Source organism: Amphiura filiformis, chromosome 19 (assembly GCF_039555335.1).
Source record: "Amphiura filiformis chromosome 19, Afil_fr2py, whole genome shotgun sequence".
In the NCBI taxonomy this organism is placed as follows: Eukaryota; Metazoa; Echinodermata; class Ophiuroidea; order Amphilepidida; family Amphiuridae; genus Amphiura; species Amphiura filiformis.
This window is the reverse complement of record NC_092646.1, coordinates 40,089,957-40,110,668: the sequence shown is the minus strand read 5'-3', so window position 1 is coordinate 40,110,668 and position 20,712 is coordinate 40,089,957. Positions and strand designations below refer to the sequence as shown.

Genomic DNA, 20,712 nt, shown 5'->3' with positions numbered 1-20,712 from the left:
AACATTTTGCAGGGGTCAGATACCTCCACAACACCAACATGCCCCAGCTAGGTTTGTGGTCTATGACCACCATTTGCCACTAGTTTTGTCTAAAATACACGGCTTTCGACCGAACCACTAGCAGGCTATGTTAGCACATCTATGCCAATTACAAAGGTACCAAAATCTGAATTTTGATGATTTTTACGATCGTCCGGATGAGCAAATCACTGAATGGGCCTTTAACTTTCGACCTTCGACCTTTTCTAATGCCACACGGTGAAACTTTATTTTCTGAATCCTTTATCGTTATGAATCCGTATTTCGTCTTTTGGTAAATTCATGTCGCGTCAATTATTTTGGAATTAGCCAACTGTAAAATTGAATGACCATGGTAACCAACTAACCAAACAAAACTAAAAGAAAATAACTAACTATAAAATAAATAAATAAATAAATAAATAAATAAATAAATAAATAAATAAATAAATAAATAAATAAATAAATAAATAAATAAATAAATAAATAAATAAATAAATAAATAAATAAATAAATAAATAAATAAATAAATAAATAAATAAATAAATAAATAAATAAATAAATAAATAAATAAATAAATAAATAAATAAATAAATAAATAAATAAATAAATAAATAAATAAATCATCAATAAATAGGTCTACATAAATGAAAAGAAATGATGACATTTTGACACAGATTAAAATAGTATCTTTTCAAATGTAAGATCTTCATAGCATCAAAACAGGGCGTTTTATTTACTTGTACTAGCTTGTACTGTAGACAGGACATTTCTTCCAAATTAGAAGTTCCTAATAATCCTGTCCGACACCCTCACCTCGGCACAATCGATCACTTATATCGGTTTAAAGTATAAATATGTTAGGCGGACGCTTTTAGCGACAAGTTCAGCGATACTACAAAAGAAACTTTATTGAAAGTTGATTGGTTAATCTTCGCTACTTACCCAATCATAGGACAATCAGTCGCTCTTTTCGCTATGTGCCAATTGACTTACAACCGCTGCGGTAGAGTCAACAACAAAGTTTCCAAACACTCTCACTGATCGTAGATTTAGGGTTATTAAAAATGATGTGTTTAGGCCTTCAAAATGAAATATTTGATGATTTAGAAGTGTTATCAGTTAGACATGATGATGGAGTAAGTATTATGAGAATGATGGAATGATGACAACATGGAGAAATATGAGAAAATTCGTGTTGTTGGCAGAGGTGCCTACGGGTAAGTAAACGAAAATAAACCTGTTGAATTCGTCACCCTAACGACATTTTATATTAAACCGGGTACGGAAAAAGTCTATAAGCTTAAAACTTGTCTAATAACCATATGTTGCAGGAATTCAGGGCATTCATTAAAGCAATCATGTTAGATTTCCACAAAGAATAGATTTTTATAACTAAAACTAGTACATGTAAGTAAGTTATGATCATGCCCAACAATCAATGAAATGAGCAAATCATGAAATCGATATACAACTTCACAAGCATGAGTCCATGACAAGTGACAAGACAGCATGATATTTCAGGTATCATTGATCCTGGCTGGGCCCCATTTGGTAGGGACTAGGGATGAGAGCTAACTGATTTTACATGTAGGGCAAAATAGGGTTACTAAAAAACCCAGGCCTAGCTAGCCATGCTAGCTTCAAATTAGCTTTGAATTTGCACACAATAGAGGTTATCCACTTTATTCATGTGTGACTTCTAATAAAAGGCGCTGATTCCCGTAGTATTCCTCATTCAAACCAATTCAATTCATGACCTCGGAGTTACCTGCATGACTTTGGTGGGCTATTTTGAAACAGTCATGGTTGTACTAGACCTGCCTGCATGTCTTCGGTCCTAGCCTTCAACATACTGACATTTACTGGGCCCAAGACATGCTGCGGTATATTTTGGTCCTGTTCGCAAAAGAACTCATCTGCCCATAAAATAATTTATATATAAACTCAATACCTACATCATCTATAATATGTACCTTTAAATCATAAGCTTTCCATACGCTGTTGTTGAAATTTCACTTCATTCTTCCTTTTCTCGTAAAAAGCAATTCTTTCGTAGCACTTGCTGTTCCAAAATTCTCTAAGTAGAGACTCGTCGACGGAAGTAGCGAGGAAGTAGGTTAACTTTGGTCAAATTAATGTCCACGTGGTGGCGTGTTTACAAACCAGCACAGACGCTGGAAGTGCACAGAATGTTCAATAAGAGGCAAAGTTCCTGCGCTTTGTATCGTTCGATCGTACCCATGTGATTGTGCCATTTTTTGTGCGCGCGCATGCTTCATCTTTCAGATGATGATGGACTTTGCCAGTTGGTGAATGGTTTGTATTATTTTCTCGTCTATGATTGACGTCACGTTACGTCACATTACGTCACGTTACAAGAAGCGACCGTTATAAATGTGAACAGCACGTTAAACAACACATAAACAGAAGTATTAAAATTCGAAAAACGTGGAAAAAACCATAAAAATATACCATTTTTAACAATCATATCAAGACATCCATATGCGGATAGTTTGCCGGAGTTTCTGCAGATCACATATTGGACTACATTAGCGTAAGGTATTTATGTGCTTTAGAGAATGAAGAATTTTAAGATTTTGGCAATCGGGAAATGGCCAGTATAAGCTCAAGCTAGCGTATTTTAAACGGACATTAATATGGCGACCTGTAACTCGGTAATCAGATAATGTCATAATGTTAAATAAAGATTACCGAGTTACAGTTACTGGAACTAATGGTTGTACATGCTGGTTTTTTTGAAAGTCCTAATAAACAAGGTATAAGTCGCTGTTCGGATTTGCAACACAAATAATCTCTATAGATGCTAGAGTTTGCTCGAGAAGTCTAGCCAAGCTTCACATTCTAGGCTAGAGACCCGGGCTAGAGACCATTGCATTCAAAATCTAGTCGGATTTGTTGAAGCATGACTCTGTGTGAAGCAATGGGAGTTCAGAAATAAACACAGCCGATCAGGACAAGCGATTGCATCAAAAATGTTGCTAAAATTACACTTCAGCAAAATGTTAGACTGTCCAAAATAGGCAAATCTTGCTCAAAAGATACAGTTGACTCATCGAAATAACTTTTATCCAAATTTATACATGAACAGAATAAACAACTGTCCAACCGAAAAAAGATAGCAAGGCACTCTAGCATCGAATGTGTAACTATCGTGTGCAAATTTGAAGCTGGAGTTCTTGAGTAAGCTAGAGTACGTTGCTATCATTTTTTCGGTCAGTCAGCGTTGCAATTTTTTTGCAACGCAACAGGGAGAGGTAATTTAAGTGAAATTTTAGGAACATTTTTGATGCGATCGCCTGTCCAGTCGTGATCGGCTATGATCGGCTATGTGATCGGGCCGTATGTTAAAGATGTGTGCTCATAGCATAGCCCCAGTTCTTGCGCGTATATTTAGTATGTCTGCTGCATTAGGCAAATTGCCCATGGGTTGGAAAATAGCCCATGTAGTCCCTGTGTACAAGAAGGGGGATCGTTCTACTTTGTCTAACTATAGACCTATTGCCTTAACGTCCGTGGTTGGTAAGATGCTTGAGGCTCTCGTTTGCGATGAGCTGAGAAGTCACCTGCTCACAAATGGTCTCATGTTTGAAAATCAGCATGGGTTTTCTCCTGGCAAATCATGCACCACGGCCCTTTGTGAAGCCACCACAGAATGGCTTGGTGCCCTTGATCGTCGGACTAATCCAACTGCGCGTATCGATCTTCTATCCGTGGATTACAGCCGCGCATTTGTTACTATTTCACACCATGTGCTCATTAAAAAGCTTCATAAGACCTCACGGCATTCGCGGACCTTTATTGCAATGGATAACATCATTCCTTACTTGCCGTCGACAACGAGTCAGGTTTCGCGGTGCTAGTTCTGAGTGGACCAATGTATTATCTGGGGTCCCTCAGGGATCTGTTTTGGGCCCACTTTTGTTTACTCTCTACGTTAACGATCTTCATCTTCATCTTCAGTCTCCCATGTACGCTTATGCTGATGACACGTTCATTTTTAGGATCATTAAAGATGACACGGATATTACTATATTGCAATCTGATCTGGACAAATTAAACTGGTGGTCAAACAATAACGCTCTTCAATTAAACCCATCTAAATGCCAAGTCATGTGCATAAGCAGGCACAAAAACAAACCTGTTCCTGTCTACCACGTCAATAACACTAGTCTTGCTACTACTGATAACCTTCGTCTCCTAGGTGTAACAGTCTCCAGTGATCTTTCGTGGAATTGTCACGTCAACAACATTGTCAAAAAGTGCAATAAATTACTTGGTTTTACCAGAATTGTCGCGGAAGTAAGAACTCCTATGTTCTACTCAAACTTTACCAGTCGCTCATTTTGCCAATACTAGATTACTGCTCGCCTGTTTGGAATGTTTACAAGAAATGTAATATTGATAAATTGGAACAAATACAGCATCGTGCTACTAGGTCAATTCTTTGTCAACGTAGGGGGGATCAATCATACGAGGACAGACTCAGAACTCTAAATCTCACAACTTTGAAAACTAGAAGGACTTATTTGTCTGTTTCATTCGCTTGTTCTTGTCTTACTAATGCCAATCCCTTTCTTTTTTCCAGGTGGTGTGTTAATACGAGACATGAAGCTTTAATTTTTAGGCAATCAATCACTCCTAAAACAGATGCTTACAAAAACTGTCTTTTAGTTAATTTCCCAGTGTTATGGTCTTCAATTCCATCCGGTATCAGAGACTCGTATCTCACCTGTAGCAAGTCTACTTTTAAATCTCAACTCAAATCTCACTATATGGAGCATGATGATTAATTTGTATTGATGCCTTTTTGTATTTTTTTTCCAATATGATTTGTATGTGTGTGGTCTGCTGAGTTGGGGGCGCTGCGCCTTATGGTGACAGTGCTCTTTTGTGCTTTCAGTGTTTCCCCGGCAGCTCAGTAGACCCAATTTGTTGTTTTGTCTCAATTTTGTTGTTAATTGCCAGATGAATAAAATAAAAAAAAAAAAAAAAAAAAATGTTTATATCTGAACTTCCATTGCATTAACTTTTTTTTCAAGATTTGAGCATTAAAATAAAGAGCTGTAGTTGTCAGAGTTTGAGCTTGAGGCTCAAAGAACTGGAGCAGATCCAAATATGGGTCTTATGGAACTTCCAAAGTCTGCCGGAGAGCCTGAAAAATGGGACCATTGACCCGGGCCATTGACCACCGGCCACCGCACATACTTGTACCGGTACCACCTTTATATGTGAGTGCCCTCCTTCCCCCATGTCGCTAATATTTCTAGATCTGTGAACATGGTACATAAAAGCGGATTTATCCTAAAATTTTACTGATACTTTTAAAGCAATTCAGGCTATAATTAAAGACTGAGATAAAAAGAATTTATCGCGTCTGATGTCACTGTCAATTACGATCCGTGATTGGTTTAAATAGGTTAATAAAGCGTAAAAGGACGACCGATCTAGAAAAGGAATAGCAACAAATGGCGAAAAATTTCGTACTTTTACAAGGCAAAAAGCAGCTTTTCTAGGCATTGTTGACATGGTAAAAAAAAAAAAAAAAGTTTCCTACTATAAATACCTAACTTTTGAGATGGTTTGCATGCGAAAGGTGCAAAATTAACAATAAGGCGCCGGTTATAAATCCGCATTCAGCAAGTCATCATCACGACACTTGTAAACAAACCGTGCTCGAGTTTGATTGACAGATGACGTCAGACGCGATAAATTCTTTTTATCTCTGTCTTTAATTATAAGTCCCCCCATTACAAAATTGTGCAAAAAGTAAAAATTCAAGAAAAATTGTGGAAACGAGAGTGGAGAAACGATGGAGCAAATCGCTCATAATGGCTTTAAAACAACAATTACATAATCCTCGATAAAGCGTAAATTATTAAATGCTTTAGACCTGGATTAACTCAAATTAACTCAAGTTCTCAGTAAATCTGCTAGCAAAAAAACACATCCCTCCTTCGCTTCCTCCTCACTTTTCCAAAAAGGTGGGGACATGAAACAAATTTTTAATTTGACGTGGCCTTAAAATTAGGGTGGGGGGATTGAAGTGTGCCAACTAATTGATTGAAAAAAAATCCAAAATTCGCATGAATTTTATTCCATGATTATTACAGGACAGTGTATCTATGTGTGCGACTCGGTGATCAAAAGCAAGTCATTATCAAGCAGATTCCTGTGGAACAGATGACTAAAGAAGAACGCCAAGTTGCCTTGAATGAAGCCAAAGTGTTAGCCATGTTGGATCACCCCAATATTATTGAATACTATGAGAACTTCTTGGAGGATAAGGCACTGATGATTGTCATGGAGTATGCTGAAGGTAGGTTGCAGAATGGTGTATTAGATTTTATTGGGTTCCTATTCAACTTTATGGCCCCAGCAGGACTTAAAAAAATGTTAATTTCCCAGGAAGCAAGCTAAATTTCCCACAATTTATACAAAAAAGACACAAGTTCCCTCCAAATACCAGAATTTCCCTCCAATCCAAACACCAACATTTCCTGGGAATGATCTTCCCCAATTCCCAACATTTTCAAGCCATATGGGCCCCAGTCCCCAGAGATCACTGACCTCTATACATGGACAGCGGGCGGTGACTGAAAAAGTGACACCACTTGGCTGCCATATTGGTGAGGGGAAAAAATTTTCACCTCACTGATGAGTAAAAAAAAAATGCCCCACCCAACTCTGGGCAACTCTGTAGAAAGGTACATACATTCAAATTGAAATTAAAATTCAAAAAAAAAAAAAAATGCTTCCAAAGGCGGCGTAAAAAAATTTAGTTCAAAACCTCCTCCAATGGAACATGCAAATGCATGGAGTACAAGAGAATCAATACCACAAACAGGTGATTGGTTTTGTACTCACTGACCTTCTACATTTGTGTACCATATTGGTAAGGGCAAAAAGCCATAGTCAGTGGTTTCAATCGGCGACTAACCTATTACGTGCGAGCCCGCTATCCACGTTTAGAGGTCAGTGCCAGAGATGCTTAAATCAGTCATTTAATATATATATATTGAAGTCATAATTATTATATGATCCTATATATTGCAATCAGCTTGGTTGTTGCAAATAGGCAAAAGCCCAGTTGTTGAGAAATGAGGCCCCCATTGTGGGTACCAAAGATCAATTATGGAGTATACACTCGACAGTACAGCTTGGTGATATTTTTGAGGTGGTTGCGTCATTGGTGGCAGCTGTTTCCCCATGCTCGATCTATGGATCATATAGCATTGACAATGACTAATTCTTTCTCATCTCAATTTCCAGGTGGAACAGTATTTGAGTATTTACAGCAGAGAGGCAAAGCATTGCTGGAAGAGCAGGTGAGAAAATGTGGACCTCATAGACATACTTATCAAAATAAAATTTCAGATTTCCAACTCCAGTGAAAGAGCACCTTTAACTTAAAAATGACACCTCACCATTAATGTTGAATATAGAATTGTGATTTCATGAGACAAAGATAAACTACAAGGAGGAGAGTGGTCATTGTGTATGCATCTTGGGTGTGGCAAGGGGAATTGGAAAAAGGGATTCGTGCGACAGGCGTGTTGAGGTTATTGGGAGGCGCACCTTGGTCTGGGGCGGACATTTTAAAAATGAATTTAGAAGAGCAGCAACAACACCACCTGCATTACATTCCAGATGTTAAATCTACACCATATGCAAAATTTGAGGAAAATTGAACGAGGCCGTTTTATTTTAGGGCCATTTGTCTATAACTGGTCTTTACATGTAGCCCTATGGAGAGATTGCCCGTTGAAGGCGCTATAACCCCCATTTTAGGAACAAAAATATGATTTAAAAAAACTGCCCCGTGCGAATTTGCTAAAATTTTCAGAGTATGTAGTATGAACATGTAGAAATATAATCAAGTAGTTGCCCTACCTGCTCTTCTCCAAAAAAATATAAAGTCCTATACCTCAATGATAATGAAACCTAGGCACTTCAGCCAGGGCAAGTTTGCTGGTTGTCAGTTCTGGCATGGGTGGGTGAGCAGCGTATATGTAACCTCTCTCTGTGAATTTAGCAAAGTTTCTAATGGTCAATTTTTGGCCATATGGGTCTTTAATGTTGACCCTAACATTGCCAGGGTGGTTTGGGTGGGTCCCCATATGTTGCCCGGGGAGGCACCCAGTGTGTGGTAATTTGTGGCATTGGCTAGTGTAAGGAGGGAATTGCTAACATGTTTTATTTTTATCTGCTCTTTATATTCAGGAAGTGATGCATTTATTTGTACAGATCATTCTCTCTTTACAACACGTCCATTCCAAGCAAATCTTACACAGAGATCTGAAGACACAAAACATCCTGCTCAATAAAGATAGAGATGTCGTCAAGATTGGGGATTTTGGTATATCTAAGGTACTCAGTAGTAAGAGTAAGGCCTTCACAGTCGTTGGAACGCCATGCTATATTTCACCGGAACTGTGCGAAGGAAAACCGTATCCTTTTTATTCAGAGACATTCAACCATATTTTGAAACAAAATGATGTGATTAAATAGCACTGGATTGATGTTTGTTTTTTGGTTTTATTTTATGATTAAAAGGGCAGGTTGAAATTTTGAAAAGTTGAAGATGTTGTTTTGCCAAAACTTTTAGCTTTATAAACAATACAGTTTCTATAAACAATACACTACCGTGATACAGTTTCTTATACATGTAAATTCATTGCACAGCCGCCATCGGCGCTGTGCATTCTTTTTACCGCGTTCTTCTTCTTTCTTCTTCTTCTTCTTTCTGTCAACATCATTAAATCAGCCATCGTAGCCACATGCTTTCAGCCATGTTGATCATAGTTGGTCACTAGGACTATTGGGTGGTGCCACAGATGTCACATGATCAACTTCTGATCAAATGTCATCCACTTCCGGTCAGTGGCCAAAAACGTGATTTTCACTAAAAATGCTACTCCTCCCACATATAACATAGCATCGTGGCGTCACTTGCACACATACATCACCTATAGCCAGTGTCTAAAAGTCCTTCACAGAATTGGGATCAAAGGTCATTAAGGGGTCACTTCCGGTAAAAGTCTGAAAAATTTGTAAAAAATATTCAAAAAATCACTGTCTTTACATATTACATAGCAAAGAGTCGCCATTAGCACACATGCATCGCTACTAGCTAGGGTCTTTAGGATGCCTACAGTTTTGGGGTCAAAGGTCATTAAGGGGTTACTTCGGTCAAAAATCAAAATTATCAAAAAGTTTTAAAATTTTTATCTCAAAATGTAAACAGACCAGAGTAATATAATCATCATACATGAATTAGTGTTACCTGGTGTATGCATAGTATTTTTATTTTAGGGGTCAAAAGGTCATTAAGGGGTCACTTCCTGTTTTTAGCTAAATAACTTTAAGAATTTTTATCTCGACAACTAAACAAAGTAGAATTTTTTAATTAAAATTGGAACAATGCATTTTGTCGGTGTACATAAGGTTTTTTTTTTCATTGAGGTCAAAGCGTCATTAAAGGGGTCAAAAGGTCAATCATAAATTAAAAAAAATCAAAATCCATTTATAAATTCGATTAAGCTGGAATTCACCAGGAATATTCCTTATGACATCCTGAGCAGTATGTAATATTTTGCGGGGTCAAAGGTTATTAAGGGATCACTTCCGGTTATCAACAAAACCGCCTGGTGGCTGTGCTCGCGGTCGCAGGTGACCGCAACCAATCAGATCTTGTTATTTCTGTTTTATTTTCTAATGTACAAAAAAACCTACTTGAGGAAATAGTATCAACATCGAGCTCATGTAGTGGCAATAGCCCATCATATGTACAGTGTAAATGTAATTCAATCAGATCAGTCAATCCTGTGAGCGTATGTTTATATTGAAGCCTATTGGGCTATTACAGTTGATATCCATACACTCCTATGGAAGACATGACCTTAATATCCCATACAGGAGGTGTAGATTTCAAATAGAGCCACCTGTTCAGGTAACCCCATTTGAAATTTACACTCTTGTGTGGGAGATTAAGGGCATCTCTTTCATAGGGTGTGTATGGATTTCAATACATATTGGAGCTATATAGTATAGTATACATGGAGCTCCATGATAGTATGTATGAAATAGAATAGTATTTCCTTAACCTGAACTCCAGATATAACCAGAAGAGTGACATATGGGCTGTAGGGTGTGTGCTATATGAGTTGCTAAGTCTCAAGAGAGCCTTTGAAGGTGCTGTAAGTAATATGAAGTGAATATTGCATTGGTATCAATTATTAACCTTCTTTTGTGTGTTAGCAGATGGGTTTTTTACCATTTTATGAACAGTCTTGGCTAATGGAATCATACCATTTCAAAGATAAGGCTAATGAAAGTTGATTCTTATTCAATGGGTGCGTCTTGTAAAGAATTCACATAATTTGATTGGTTTCGGTGTATAATATCTCACAATAGTTGATAGTGATATTAGTCAGGCGTAGCCGCCATATAACAATGAGCGCTTGTTGCTCCTCAATGATCGTGCGATAATGCGTTAGCGTAATACCGTGCAAGAACCAACAACGCGATTAATGGCTTAGATGTTCGTGATGGTTTCGTTCATTTAAAACAACGGGATGTCCTCACAAAAGTAACTTTATTTTTTCTGAAAAAGGCAGTTTTTCTCACAAAATTACATTAAAACTGAGTAAGAATGAGAATAAAAGATAGGATTTTGTCTTTTGCCTATCAATATCGTGTCATAATGGATGGGCTGGCCAATATTGTATCGTAGTGGATACGGCTGTGCGGCATCCACTACTCAAAATATTGGCCAGCCCATCCATTATGACTGATATTGATAGGCAAAAGACAAAATCTATCATTATTCTCTAATTCTAGTTTCCGTCACCCACCCACATCACCTTTTCACTTTGACCAAAACTTTAATTATTTTCGTAAAAAGTCAATTATCTGAAAATTGAGATGGAAATAATCAAAATTGAAACTCTCAAAATGTCTGACATCCTTTGCTAATCATAATCAGCAGTTTTTCTTAGTTGTAGCTAGGGGTAGAGGATGTAGTAAATAATGGAAATTTAAAGATTACCTAATGTTTCTAGTGATTTCAAAAATTGCAAATTTCTTTTCATTTAATAAAAAAAATTCAAATCTTTTCTCAATCAGTTAAAAAATATGTCTGTAATGATGATCTAAGCATTACCCTAGTAAAAATGAGGATGCAAGTATCAGTTCTTGCGCAAGTTCTTGACCCTCAGAACAAAGGAAACTTGCTTCTTCTTGCAAATGCTTGCATCCAAATGCTAGTATTTCGGACACTTTTTTTGGTTTTCTCAAGTTTCTTGAGTGAATCTTGAGTGACCACGATCATGAGGAGTGTAACCAACTTGCATTTTACTTGACTTTTTTATGCAATTTTATGCAAATATATGCAAGGTTTCATAATTGGCACCTGTCAATTATTGTTCTTGCCCTGTTATATGCTAATTTGTAATTTGGTCATCTACCAGTATTCAGAGCTCTGTTCTGCCTAAGCTGCATGATGTCTGTTGAGTTGTCTATACCTATGGCTATATGGATCAGAGGACTTCATTTATGTGACCTCAAATAACTGAATTATGTACACATCCATTAAGAAGATTGAGAGTCATGGTTTATTTTAGAGACTAGAACTTAGAAATCTATAAGCATTGTATAATTATGGTGGGGAAAATCAAAACTCAACCTGACAAACGCCCTAATCGCAAGACCTGCTGACCTGAAACAAGATTTTACCCTGGAAATAATCTCAGTTTCAATCAATATTCTTACAGTGCTACTTTGATTTTGTGTGCAGTGACCTGGGCCCACTGCAATGACACCAGTGCATAAAAAAGTTCTGAATTTTGATATTCCAAACAGAGATCGGAAGTTTAAATAATCAAAATCTGTGATGAAATTTACTATTTTACTACATTATTAAATTTCTTCTGTCCCTCTCAACATCTCTGGAATATCAAAAAAATTGACTGTGCATAGCCCTGCTTCGGACCCTGCTTCCACTGATCTGTAATGCTGCTTGCATACTAGCTTAAAATGGCACAGTGGTTTTTTTTTTTCAACAGCGTCATGAGTGTGATCTGCACCAGTCTTACTGTCATACTCCCCTTTCGCCAGACAAGCGGTGTGGGCTCTGATTAGCAAGATTTTGTCTTTCACAAACATTGAGGCTCAGTGTCAGTCAATTAACACTGCCAAGCGTCCATGGGCAGCTGATGAGCAGGCACTCAAGTTTCATGCATGGTACTTGATCTTTGCTGGGGTGAGCTCATGTTTGCATGTGATAGGCCCAAGTTCACTGTTAACCATGCTCGTCCAAAATTGAAAATTATAGGCCTACAACTTGAGCTAGGCTGAAAAGCCTATAACAAGCGTGTGGAATACATGTATGCCCTGAACATAAGCCATTCTGTATTGAATATTTTGTGAAAAACTTTCATATTAATAACTTTCATAAAATCTTATAGTTCTAAAATATGATCTATTTCTATCTAGGATTAGTAGGCCTATGTCTTGTATAAAGCATTGTTATCTAAATGTTAGTATTCTTATTTCTGTCAGTTTAAATCACTAAATAACACTTTTCAGATTGTTTGTTCTTGTCTTCTATCGATGGAGTCATTCATAAGAACTAAATACTCCTGTTTGGAAAGGAATCCAAGAATTATGCAAACCTTATAATTCTGAATCAAATCATTCTACTCCAACAATCCCCCGTACATTATATACTATACATTTTCTAATTTTTCTTTGCTTACTAAATTTTTTTATCCAAACTGTTACACAACACAACAACAGGTCACATCAAAGCTTCCATTGGGCGCCCGTTAATTTTTGTAAAGGAATTTTTATTATTTTTTATTTTAGTTTTTCTCCTGTAAAATAACTTTCAATTTGCTATTTCTGATATTAATCGTATCCGAAGAGGTTTTTATTCTGAAGTGCAATTTGAGTGGAAGTTTTTTGCTCCGAATGTCTTTTGATCCGAAAGGTTTTTGATCCAAAGGTAATTGTTCTGAAAGGTTTTAACTCCAAAAGGTTTTTAATCCGAAGAATTTTTTCCAAAAGGTTATTTTTGCGAAAGGTTTTTACTCCAAAGGTTTTTGTTCTGAAAGTTCAGTGTGTCTGCTAATTTATGAATAAATGCGGGTATTCAGTGCAAGTAGACCATATAACTATCAGGTATTGCGTAGTCAATGATTGTCAAGTGTCCCTCGCTAGAACTTGCGTCTTATGCAAGTTTCTTTCCTGTTACCGGCAGAGTGCTTGCGTGTGCTCCAGAAGTACTTGCAAGTAAGTGGGTTATAGAGCCAATTATATCAAATGTTGACAGAAAGAGAAAGAAAGAAGATTAAGAAACCACTGAAATGCAAGAGTCCAGCCGCTGCTCGGCTGGACTAACTATATGTTGTACCTGATCGAGTGTGTTATTATGTCAAAGCAAATACATTTTTGAAATCCATGAGCCAAAAGCGAATAATTTGATATATTTAAGCGTTAAATTTGAGCACTTTTAATTTTTGTCCCCCTAGGAGTAATTTTAGGGTCATTTATCATGTTTATATCAAAATTCTCAATTCAGCCGATTCCTTTTCAGGGGATGCCAGAGAAACAAAATCAGCAAAAAATTGCATTATGTAATGTACCCTTTTTCAAGGTTACTGTGTTGGTCTATTGTTCATCATCTGGACTAACATGTCTAATGTCATCTACTGATATAGCATAGAGGCAACTTAAAGCATAACTATGTGTTGTACCTGAGTGTGTTATTATGTCACAGGTCTAGGCCTACAACTTGACATTGTAGATAGTGCAAACTATTATTTTTCTGAATCTCCTCTGGCAGGTGAACAATTTGCTGCCATTTCAAGAAAATCGGAGCACCTTAATTTTTGTACCCCTGTACAAATAGAATAGTTACCGCTGACCTTTTTAAGCCACTTAACTTAATTTTGCCTCCCCCCGGGACAATTTTGGGGTCATTTATCTCAAAATGCTCAATGATGCCAAAGTGGCATCAGCCGGATTCCTTGTCAGGGGATGCCAGAGAAACAAAAATATTGCATATATACCCCTTTTCAAGGTTACTGTGTTGGTCTATTGTTCATCATTTGGACTAACATGTTTAACTAGCATAGAGGCAATAATAGAAAGAATAACTATGTGTTGACTGAGTGTGTCATAGGTCTCCATGTACTATCTTCAGTAGATAGCAGTGCCAGAAAGCATCCTCAGGGGTCTGGGATTACCTGCATCCACCCTATAGCTCAAGGATGTAAGTTTAGCTATGATTTGGCTATCTTCTGTAGAGGCAACAGATAGCCAAACCAGAGTTTACGCTGCAATGCTATCTTCAGTAGATAGTAATACCAGAGTTTATAATGATCTCTATTAAGTGTGTATAGCAGCAGTAGACAGTAATAGTATACCTGAGTGTATGTTAGAATTACCTAGGCCTATCATCAGTAGATAGTGATCATAACAGAGTGTCTGCTAATTTATGTTCTATTGTCAGTAGATAGCAATACAGAAATTAATAATAAAATGCAGTATTCAGTGCTGGTAGACAATTGAACTATCAGGTATTGCGTAATCAATGATTGTCAAGTGTCCCTCGCTAGATACTTGCGTCTTATGCAAGTTTCTTTCCTGTTACCGGCAGCGTGCTTGCGTGTGCTCGCGAAGTTCGTGCGTGTAAGTGGGTTGTCATTTTTTTCTGAAGGAGGGGGTGGGTGTGTCATGAAAATACTGGAGGGGGAGGGGTCACAGATCGTGGGGTAATCCCAAACGTAGGCCCATCATCAGTGGATAGTGATCTTAACAGAGTTTCTGCTAATTTCTGTGCTATCGTCAGTAGATAGCAATACAGAAATGAATAATAAAATTCTGTATTCTGTGCAGGTAGACAATTCAACTAAACTCCTCAACAAAAGTTTGGAAAGTTTTTTCAAGCATCTGTATATCCAATTATTTGTGACATATTCATATCGTGTTGCATATCACTGGATAGCTACAATACTCCCTTTACAATGACACCCCATTTGAAACAATAACATTTTTCACGGCTGAGTACATGCCTTGTGAATGTAGTGGGGTCTCAAAATGAATTTGCCAAATTGACCATTATTCTGTGCAGCAAGCTGCAATCCCATAACTTCACAATCTGGGACCTAATGCAATCCTCCAGGATGACACCGCTCGCCCCACATAGCCACGGTAGTCAACGACTACCTACAGAATAGTCAAAATGGCCTGCCATCAGGCCAGACCCGGGGGCCAGACCTCAACCCGATTGAACACTTGTGGGACCAGCTTGACCGTGCTGTGCGTGCCAACGAAGCCCATAGGCAACCACATTGAATGACCCGCGACAAATTCTTGTGGAAGAATGGAATTCCATCCCACAGTAACGTGTAACCGGGTCGGTGAGCAGCATGAGGAGAAGGTGCCTGACTATTGTGGCTGCCTGTGGTTTTCCACCTGCTATTGAGGTTAGTGGCTAGCTTTGTTTGAGCACAGAATAATGGTCAATTTGGCAAATTCATTTTGAGACCCCACTACATTCACAAGGCGTGTACTCAGCCGTGTTTCAAATGGGGTGTCATTGTAAAGGGGAGTATTGTAGCTATCCAGTGATATGCAACACGATATGAATATGTCAAAAATAATTGGAGATACAGATGCTTGAAAAAACTTTCCTAACTTTTGTTGAGGAGTTTATCAGTAGGGAAGACCATTGTCAACATATTTGCTGCTAGAACAGTGTCCCACTCACTATGTGTGAGCACTCAACCATGTATTGTCTAGTGCAAACACAGCTCCATGCACTAAGTTCCAGAGCTGGTAAATGGTGCACAGTTACATATTTGGCCCATTTTAGGCCTAAAACATGGTGTTTCAAGATGATGCCTTATTCCACCAGAAAACATTATCCAAACTTTTTTGTGATTGGAAAATTAATATAGAGGACCTTCCTCGTTTTGAGGTCTTATATTTGTTGGTGGACCGCATAGCTGGAACACCTTATTATCCTTATATTAGTGTATGTTATAGCTTACTAGTTTATAGCTTATGGTCGTGCGTCATGAATTGGGGTATAGGAAAAGGTGGAGGCGTTACATTTTTATTTTACGTTTTGTCCCAGATCTCAAGAATGGAGAGGGGTGTAATTTGTTAATAAATCATAGACAGTAACACCATGGCTGTCCAAAGATATAAAAAAAGAATGGAGAGGGGTACTGAACTAGTGTTGGTCTCATTTTGTTGCTTATTTATCTAGCTCAAATTGTGGAAAGAAAGAACTTCACACTTAATTTACTTCTTGAGATATTGCAATTCAAACGATGTGAAGTCAGTGGTGGAGGATCCTACAGCTGAGGCATGTGTCATTGTATAGGGAATGTTTATTTTCAGTGCCTCATAAATATATTTTTACTGTAACTAGCAAGGTATTGAGATGGATTATGTAGCATTGCTTTGGTATTTATGTCTAGTTTGAAATGTAACTACTCCAAGCTAAGTTAATTTGTTGTAAGTGTGCTGCATTCTGTGTCATGTTTTTCTATACGTTACTGTGTTAAGTATTCATTTATGCTCCGAAATATTCTGAAGGTCATATTTCTTGAAGGAGTTATCCCACTGCTGTAAAAGTTTAAATTTTTTGGATGGAAATTTGATGAGGAATTCAAAATGTCACTTGTTTTTGTGTGGGGCATTGTTGAAAAAAGTTTTGATTGAAAGTGTAAAAATTATGTACAACTTTTGAACACCCTGTATCTCAGTTAGGCAAAATAACTCATCATTACAAGTTTGCTCTTTTTGAAAGCCTACAATATTATTCATCTAAAAAGGTTTTAGCAGAATAGGTGTTTATGTTAGAAAGAGAGGCATACTTTTTGAACCAAAATTTTAACTTTTCCAGTGTTGTAAGTGTTACACCTATTATAGATGTTGATGGTAGGTCTACTAGGGTAACTATTTTGGTGAAATGTTCAAAGTCTATAAGTTAAGTATAGGCATATATATACCCCATTCCCAGTAGTTATTTCTTAAGTTTCTTTTGTTCTTTCTTTCAATATGGTGGGATCGTGTAGGCCCTACATCTAACTCAAGATGTAGTTTAAGTTATCACATAGGCCTACCGACATTATATTCTTGGGCCTATCCTTGTCAATGGATCGAGACCATGGATCTCACCCGGGCATGGGTTACAGCTCGATAACAGTGATTATAATTATAACCTAGTATTATAGGGTCATTTGGTGAAAAGCTCAAATGCTCTGATTCTTTCCTACGATTGTCCTAATTATTTCAGGTATTATTAAGTCAGGTATTTTGGTGTTGTGCACATAGATGGTAGATGTTGAGAGCATAATGTGGAAAAGTACCTTTTGAGCTCACTATGTTATAATAGCATCACAACTGCCTCATCAACTATTATACGGGGCCTATAAAAAGCAGTGCACGCTCCTGTTTTTAGCACTTAGGCCTACTATAATAATAGGCATCAGTGTCATAGCCAAAGGCGTGGGAGGGATTTAAGACTTTTAGGCCTTTTTTGTATTTTTTGCCCATTTTGACTATTTACATCAAATTTTGTCCCACTTAAAAGTTGTCCCCACTGCCCCTTTGCCCACCCTCTGAAAAAAATTGGGTATAATGCAAAGTTTAGAGCTGGATTTAGAGTTGACTATGTCATATCACAAAGGTCTCATGCTTTATCACAACGTCTACAACTTTTTTCTGCTTTGTTTTTCCTTCTGCATTTCTATCTTATTTTGTGCAGATCAATGTTTCGTTTTTCTCACCACGGCACATGCGCTAATGCACAGTTATCTTCCAAATCTGAGTATTTTACACACCCAGATTTGGAAGATTTTTTTCTTTGCAAAATACACGTAATCATCATGAGAATGGTTATTATCAACGTTTGCTTTTTAAAAGATTGACAAGTTATAATCATAAAGTTCTTTCTTTCTTTGATTATTTCTTTCTTGAGGCCTATAGAGTAAACTTTTAAAAAAAATTTGGCGAATCATTACATTCTTTCTATTTCTGTATTTCAGTCAGAAAAGGGTATTACAGGACAGCTAAAGAAAATAGTGTGTATGTTATGAGAAATTGCAAGAACCCCAAAATGGTTCTTTCTGGCCTTTGCAAAACCTATTTCACACATACTCAGATTTGGAAGATTGTTTTTTTTTTCTTTTCTTTTTAAAAGGGCCTTTAGAATTATCATGATCATTTATATGATTAGTGTCAAAGCACAATTGAAAAGATTGACAAGTAAAACCCTAATCATGATATGCAAATGATTGACAGATATGATTTATAATTATGCTGTATAATTAATCTGTATCTCGTGTGTACTGTCAGTCATTGTCAAATCAATTAAGAAATAAAGGGTAATGCATGATCCTTTACGAAAATAATGTGTCGATGCAGTAAAAGCGTAAATAATGGGTGGCGCAGCCGAACCCATTATTAACGTTTTACTGCCGAGGACACATTATTTGCGTGTAAAGGATAATGCTACACCCTTTATTTTTATTCTATTACCACAAAATAGTGTGATTTAAAGAGAAAATATCAATTTTTTGCCCAAATATTTCAAGTTGTTTACCTCAAGGTGGAGCGCATACGCGTAGCCAAAGCGTATGCACATTCCAATAACACAACCTAACATTCCATTCTCTCCTATAAGCAGGTCACGGCCCTGCACTTCTTAGATCGCCTTGATAAGAGTTGAAGCCCTGTCGTCAACAGAGGGCAGTAAACTCGAGGTAAAGAATATCCCATATCGCGCTAATGAGCTGGGCAGTAACCATAGGAAAAAGCTCGTTTCTGGCGAAAATTGACAAGTAACTTGCACAAATTTCTAGATACAGTTACTATAAGGTCGCATACGATGTATTCAAACCATTTGTTTACCATTTCTTTTTTAGGGCTTAATAATTATTTATCATAAATATAATGGTCATGTTGATGACATCATAGTTACTCGCATTTTGTTCATTTTTAAATTTTGAAACATTTAACGCTCAAAAGTCACACAAAATCAATCACATATATTTTTTTTTATTTCACCAGAGTGTCCTTGCCAAGATTCTAGCACCAGGCCATGCGCGTTCTCAAGATACAGCCTTGATAAGTGTTAGGTCACTTCTGTACAATTCTTATAATTTGTTTCATGCATACAAATAGCGATGCGCGTTTTTGTTGTGTTTTTGATAGGTTTTCATGTCCGATTTTAACGAGTAAACATTATTCCCTATAGAAAAACAATATGGCAAAACATACAACAGTTTGTAACATTCTCCATGAACTTAACCATCTATGTTTGGATTGTGATGTAATTAACGTGTGTAATGAGATTTTCTCTTTCTGAATCTGACTTGTAAAATATTATTTTTCATCACAATTTCTCATCAAATTCATACATTTCTGGGTCAAAAGTCAGGTAAAACACTTTGTGGTTTTGAAATTTGGGTTAGAAATAACGCTAATAAAATCATTTGGGTTGATCAAGCAGTTGCTTTTTATGATTTTCAAGGCAATATGCATAAATGATGAATCTGCATGTACATACTTTTTCACTTCAGTAAGCTCGTCTTTTGACCAACGTTCATTATTGATCACGGGTTATATTGTATGCGATTGACATCAAAGAACCACATGTGTATGAGCTTGTCCATTGAATTGAATTACACAATGGTTATTCAGGTTATTGATCGCTAGATGGAAGCGAACATGATACATATTACGTAGGATTCCATGCCTGTGCGGGGATTTGAACCCTAGCGACCAGAACTATGAACACTTTGAAGTGTTAGCACCTTGCAGGGCCGTGAGGTATGCACATGCAATAACACACCCCTGTGCGCTGTGATGATAGAAGAACATAAAGTTTGTTGCCCTTGACACTTTATCGCTAATTAATGGTCTGTCACGTGACGCGTTTCAACAAATCACAGTGCGCGATTTTGAATAATGGATCATGAGGGTAATAGAATGTTGATTAAAGGGACTATTAACATATGTCCGTAATTCATACAATTGCATATTTAAGCCGTGATTAGCCACAAGCCGAAAGCGGGAAGTTCAACTTAGCCATTAATGATCAATCTTGCATTAAATTAATTGAATTAAATAACCTCCTGATTGTCTTTTTTTTCTTTGCAAATCACTGATGTCTAGCAAACACCACACCTATATTTATTGTAATATTAATCATGTATGAAAAAGGGCACAATCTAACTATTTTGATGATTGACAGTTATTTTGAATATGCCGATATAGGCCTATTCTATACGCGGCATTGTGTTGTACTGCACTGGTGCTCCTTTGTTAAAAGGAAAATCCCTGTTTGGAGAACATGGTCCCTGGGACACACCAACATCGCCTGGCTAATAATTACTAACTTGATACTAAAATCAATACCCTTGATTTGCATTTTACTCGCAGTGTGCTGGCATTTGTTCGCAAGCATTGGTGTTCTAATGCAAGTACCCCGGTACATGCCGGATATTACAATATATTCGTTGCATTTCGAGATATGAAAGTGACGTACCTGTACCTGGGGTCATTCAGTGTTGGCAATGTCAAAAATGGTGTGATTTTCTATGGGAGCGCCCAAAATTTCACATCATTGACAATCAAAAATAGCTTTTTACC

General features: G+C 37.2%; 1 protein-coding gene across 1 annotated transcript in view; it reads left to right on the top strand.

Annotated features, from left to right (window-relative positions):
• Window positions 1-962: 962 nt before the first annotated feature.
• Window positions 963-20,712, top strand: part of LOC140141292 (serine/threonine-protein kinase Nek8-like) — a 59,917-nt gene continuing 40,167 nt past the window's right edge. The window contains exons 1-5 of the mRNA XM_072163117.1: window positions 963-1,238; window positions 6,153-6,358; window positions 7,312-7,367; window positions 8,263-8,489; window positions 10,157-10,238. Coding sequence (XP_072019218.1) covers window positions 1,192-1,238; window positions 6,153-6,358; window positions 7,312-7,367; window positions 8,263-8,489; window positions 10,157-10,238 — 618 coding nt within the window. The 5' untranslated portion in view covers window positions 963-1,191. The remainder of the gene's footprint in view (window positions 1,239-6,152; window positions 6,359-7,311; window positions 7,368-8,262; window positions 8,490-10,156; window positions 10,239-20,712) is intronic.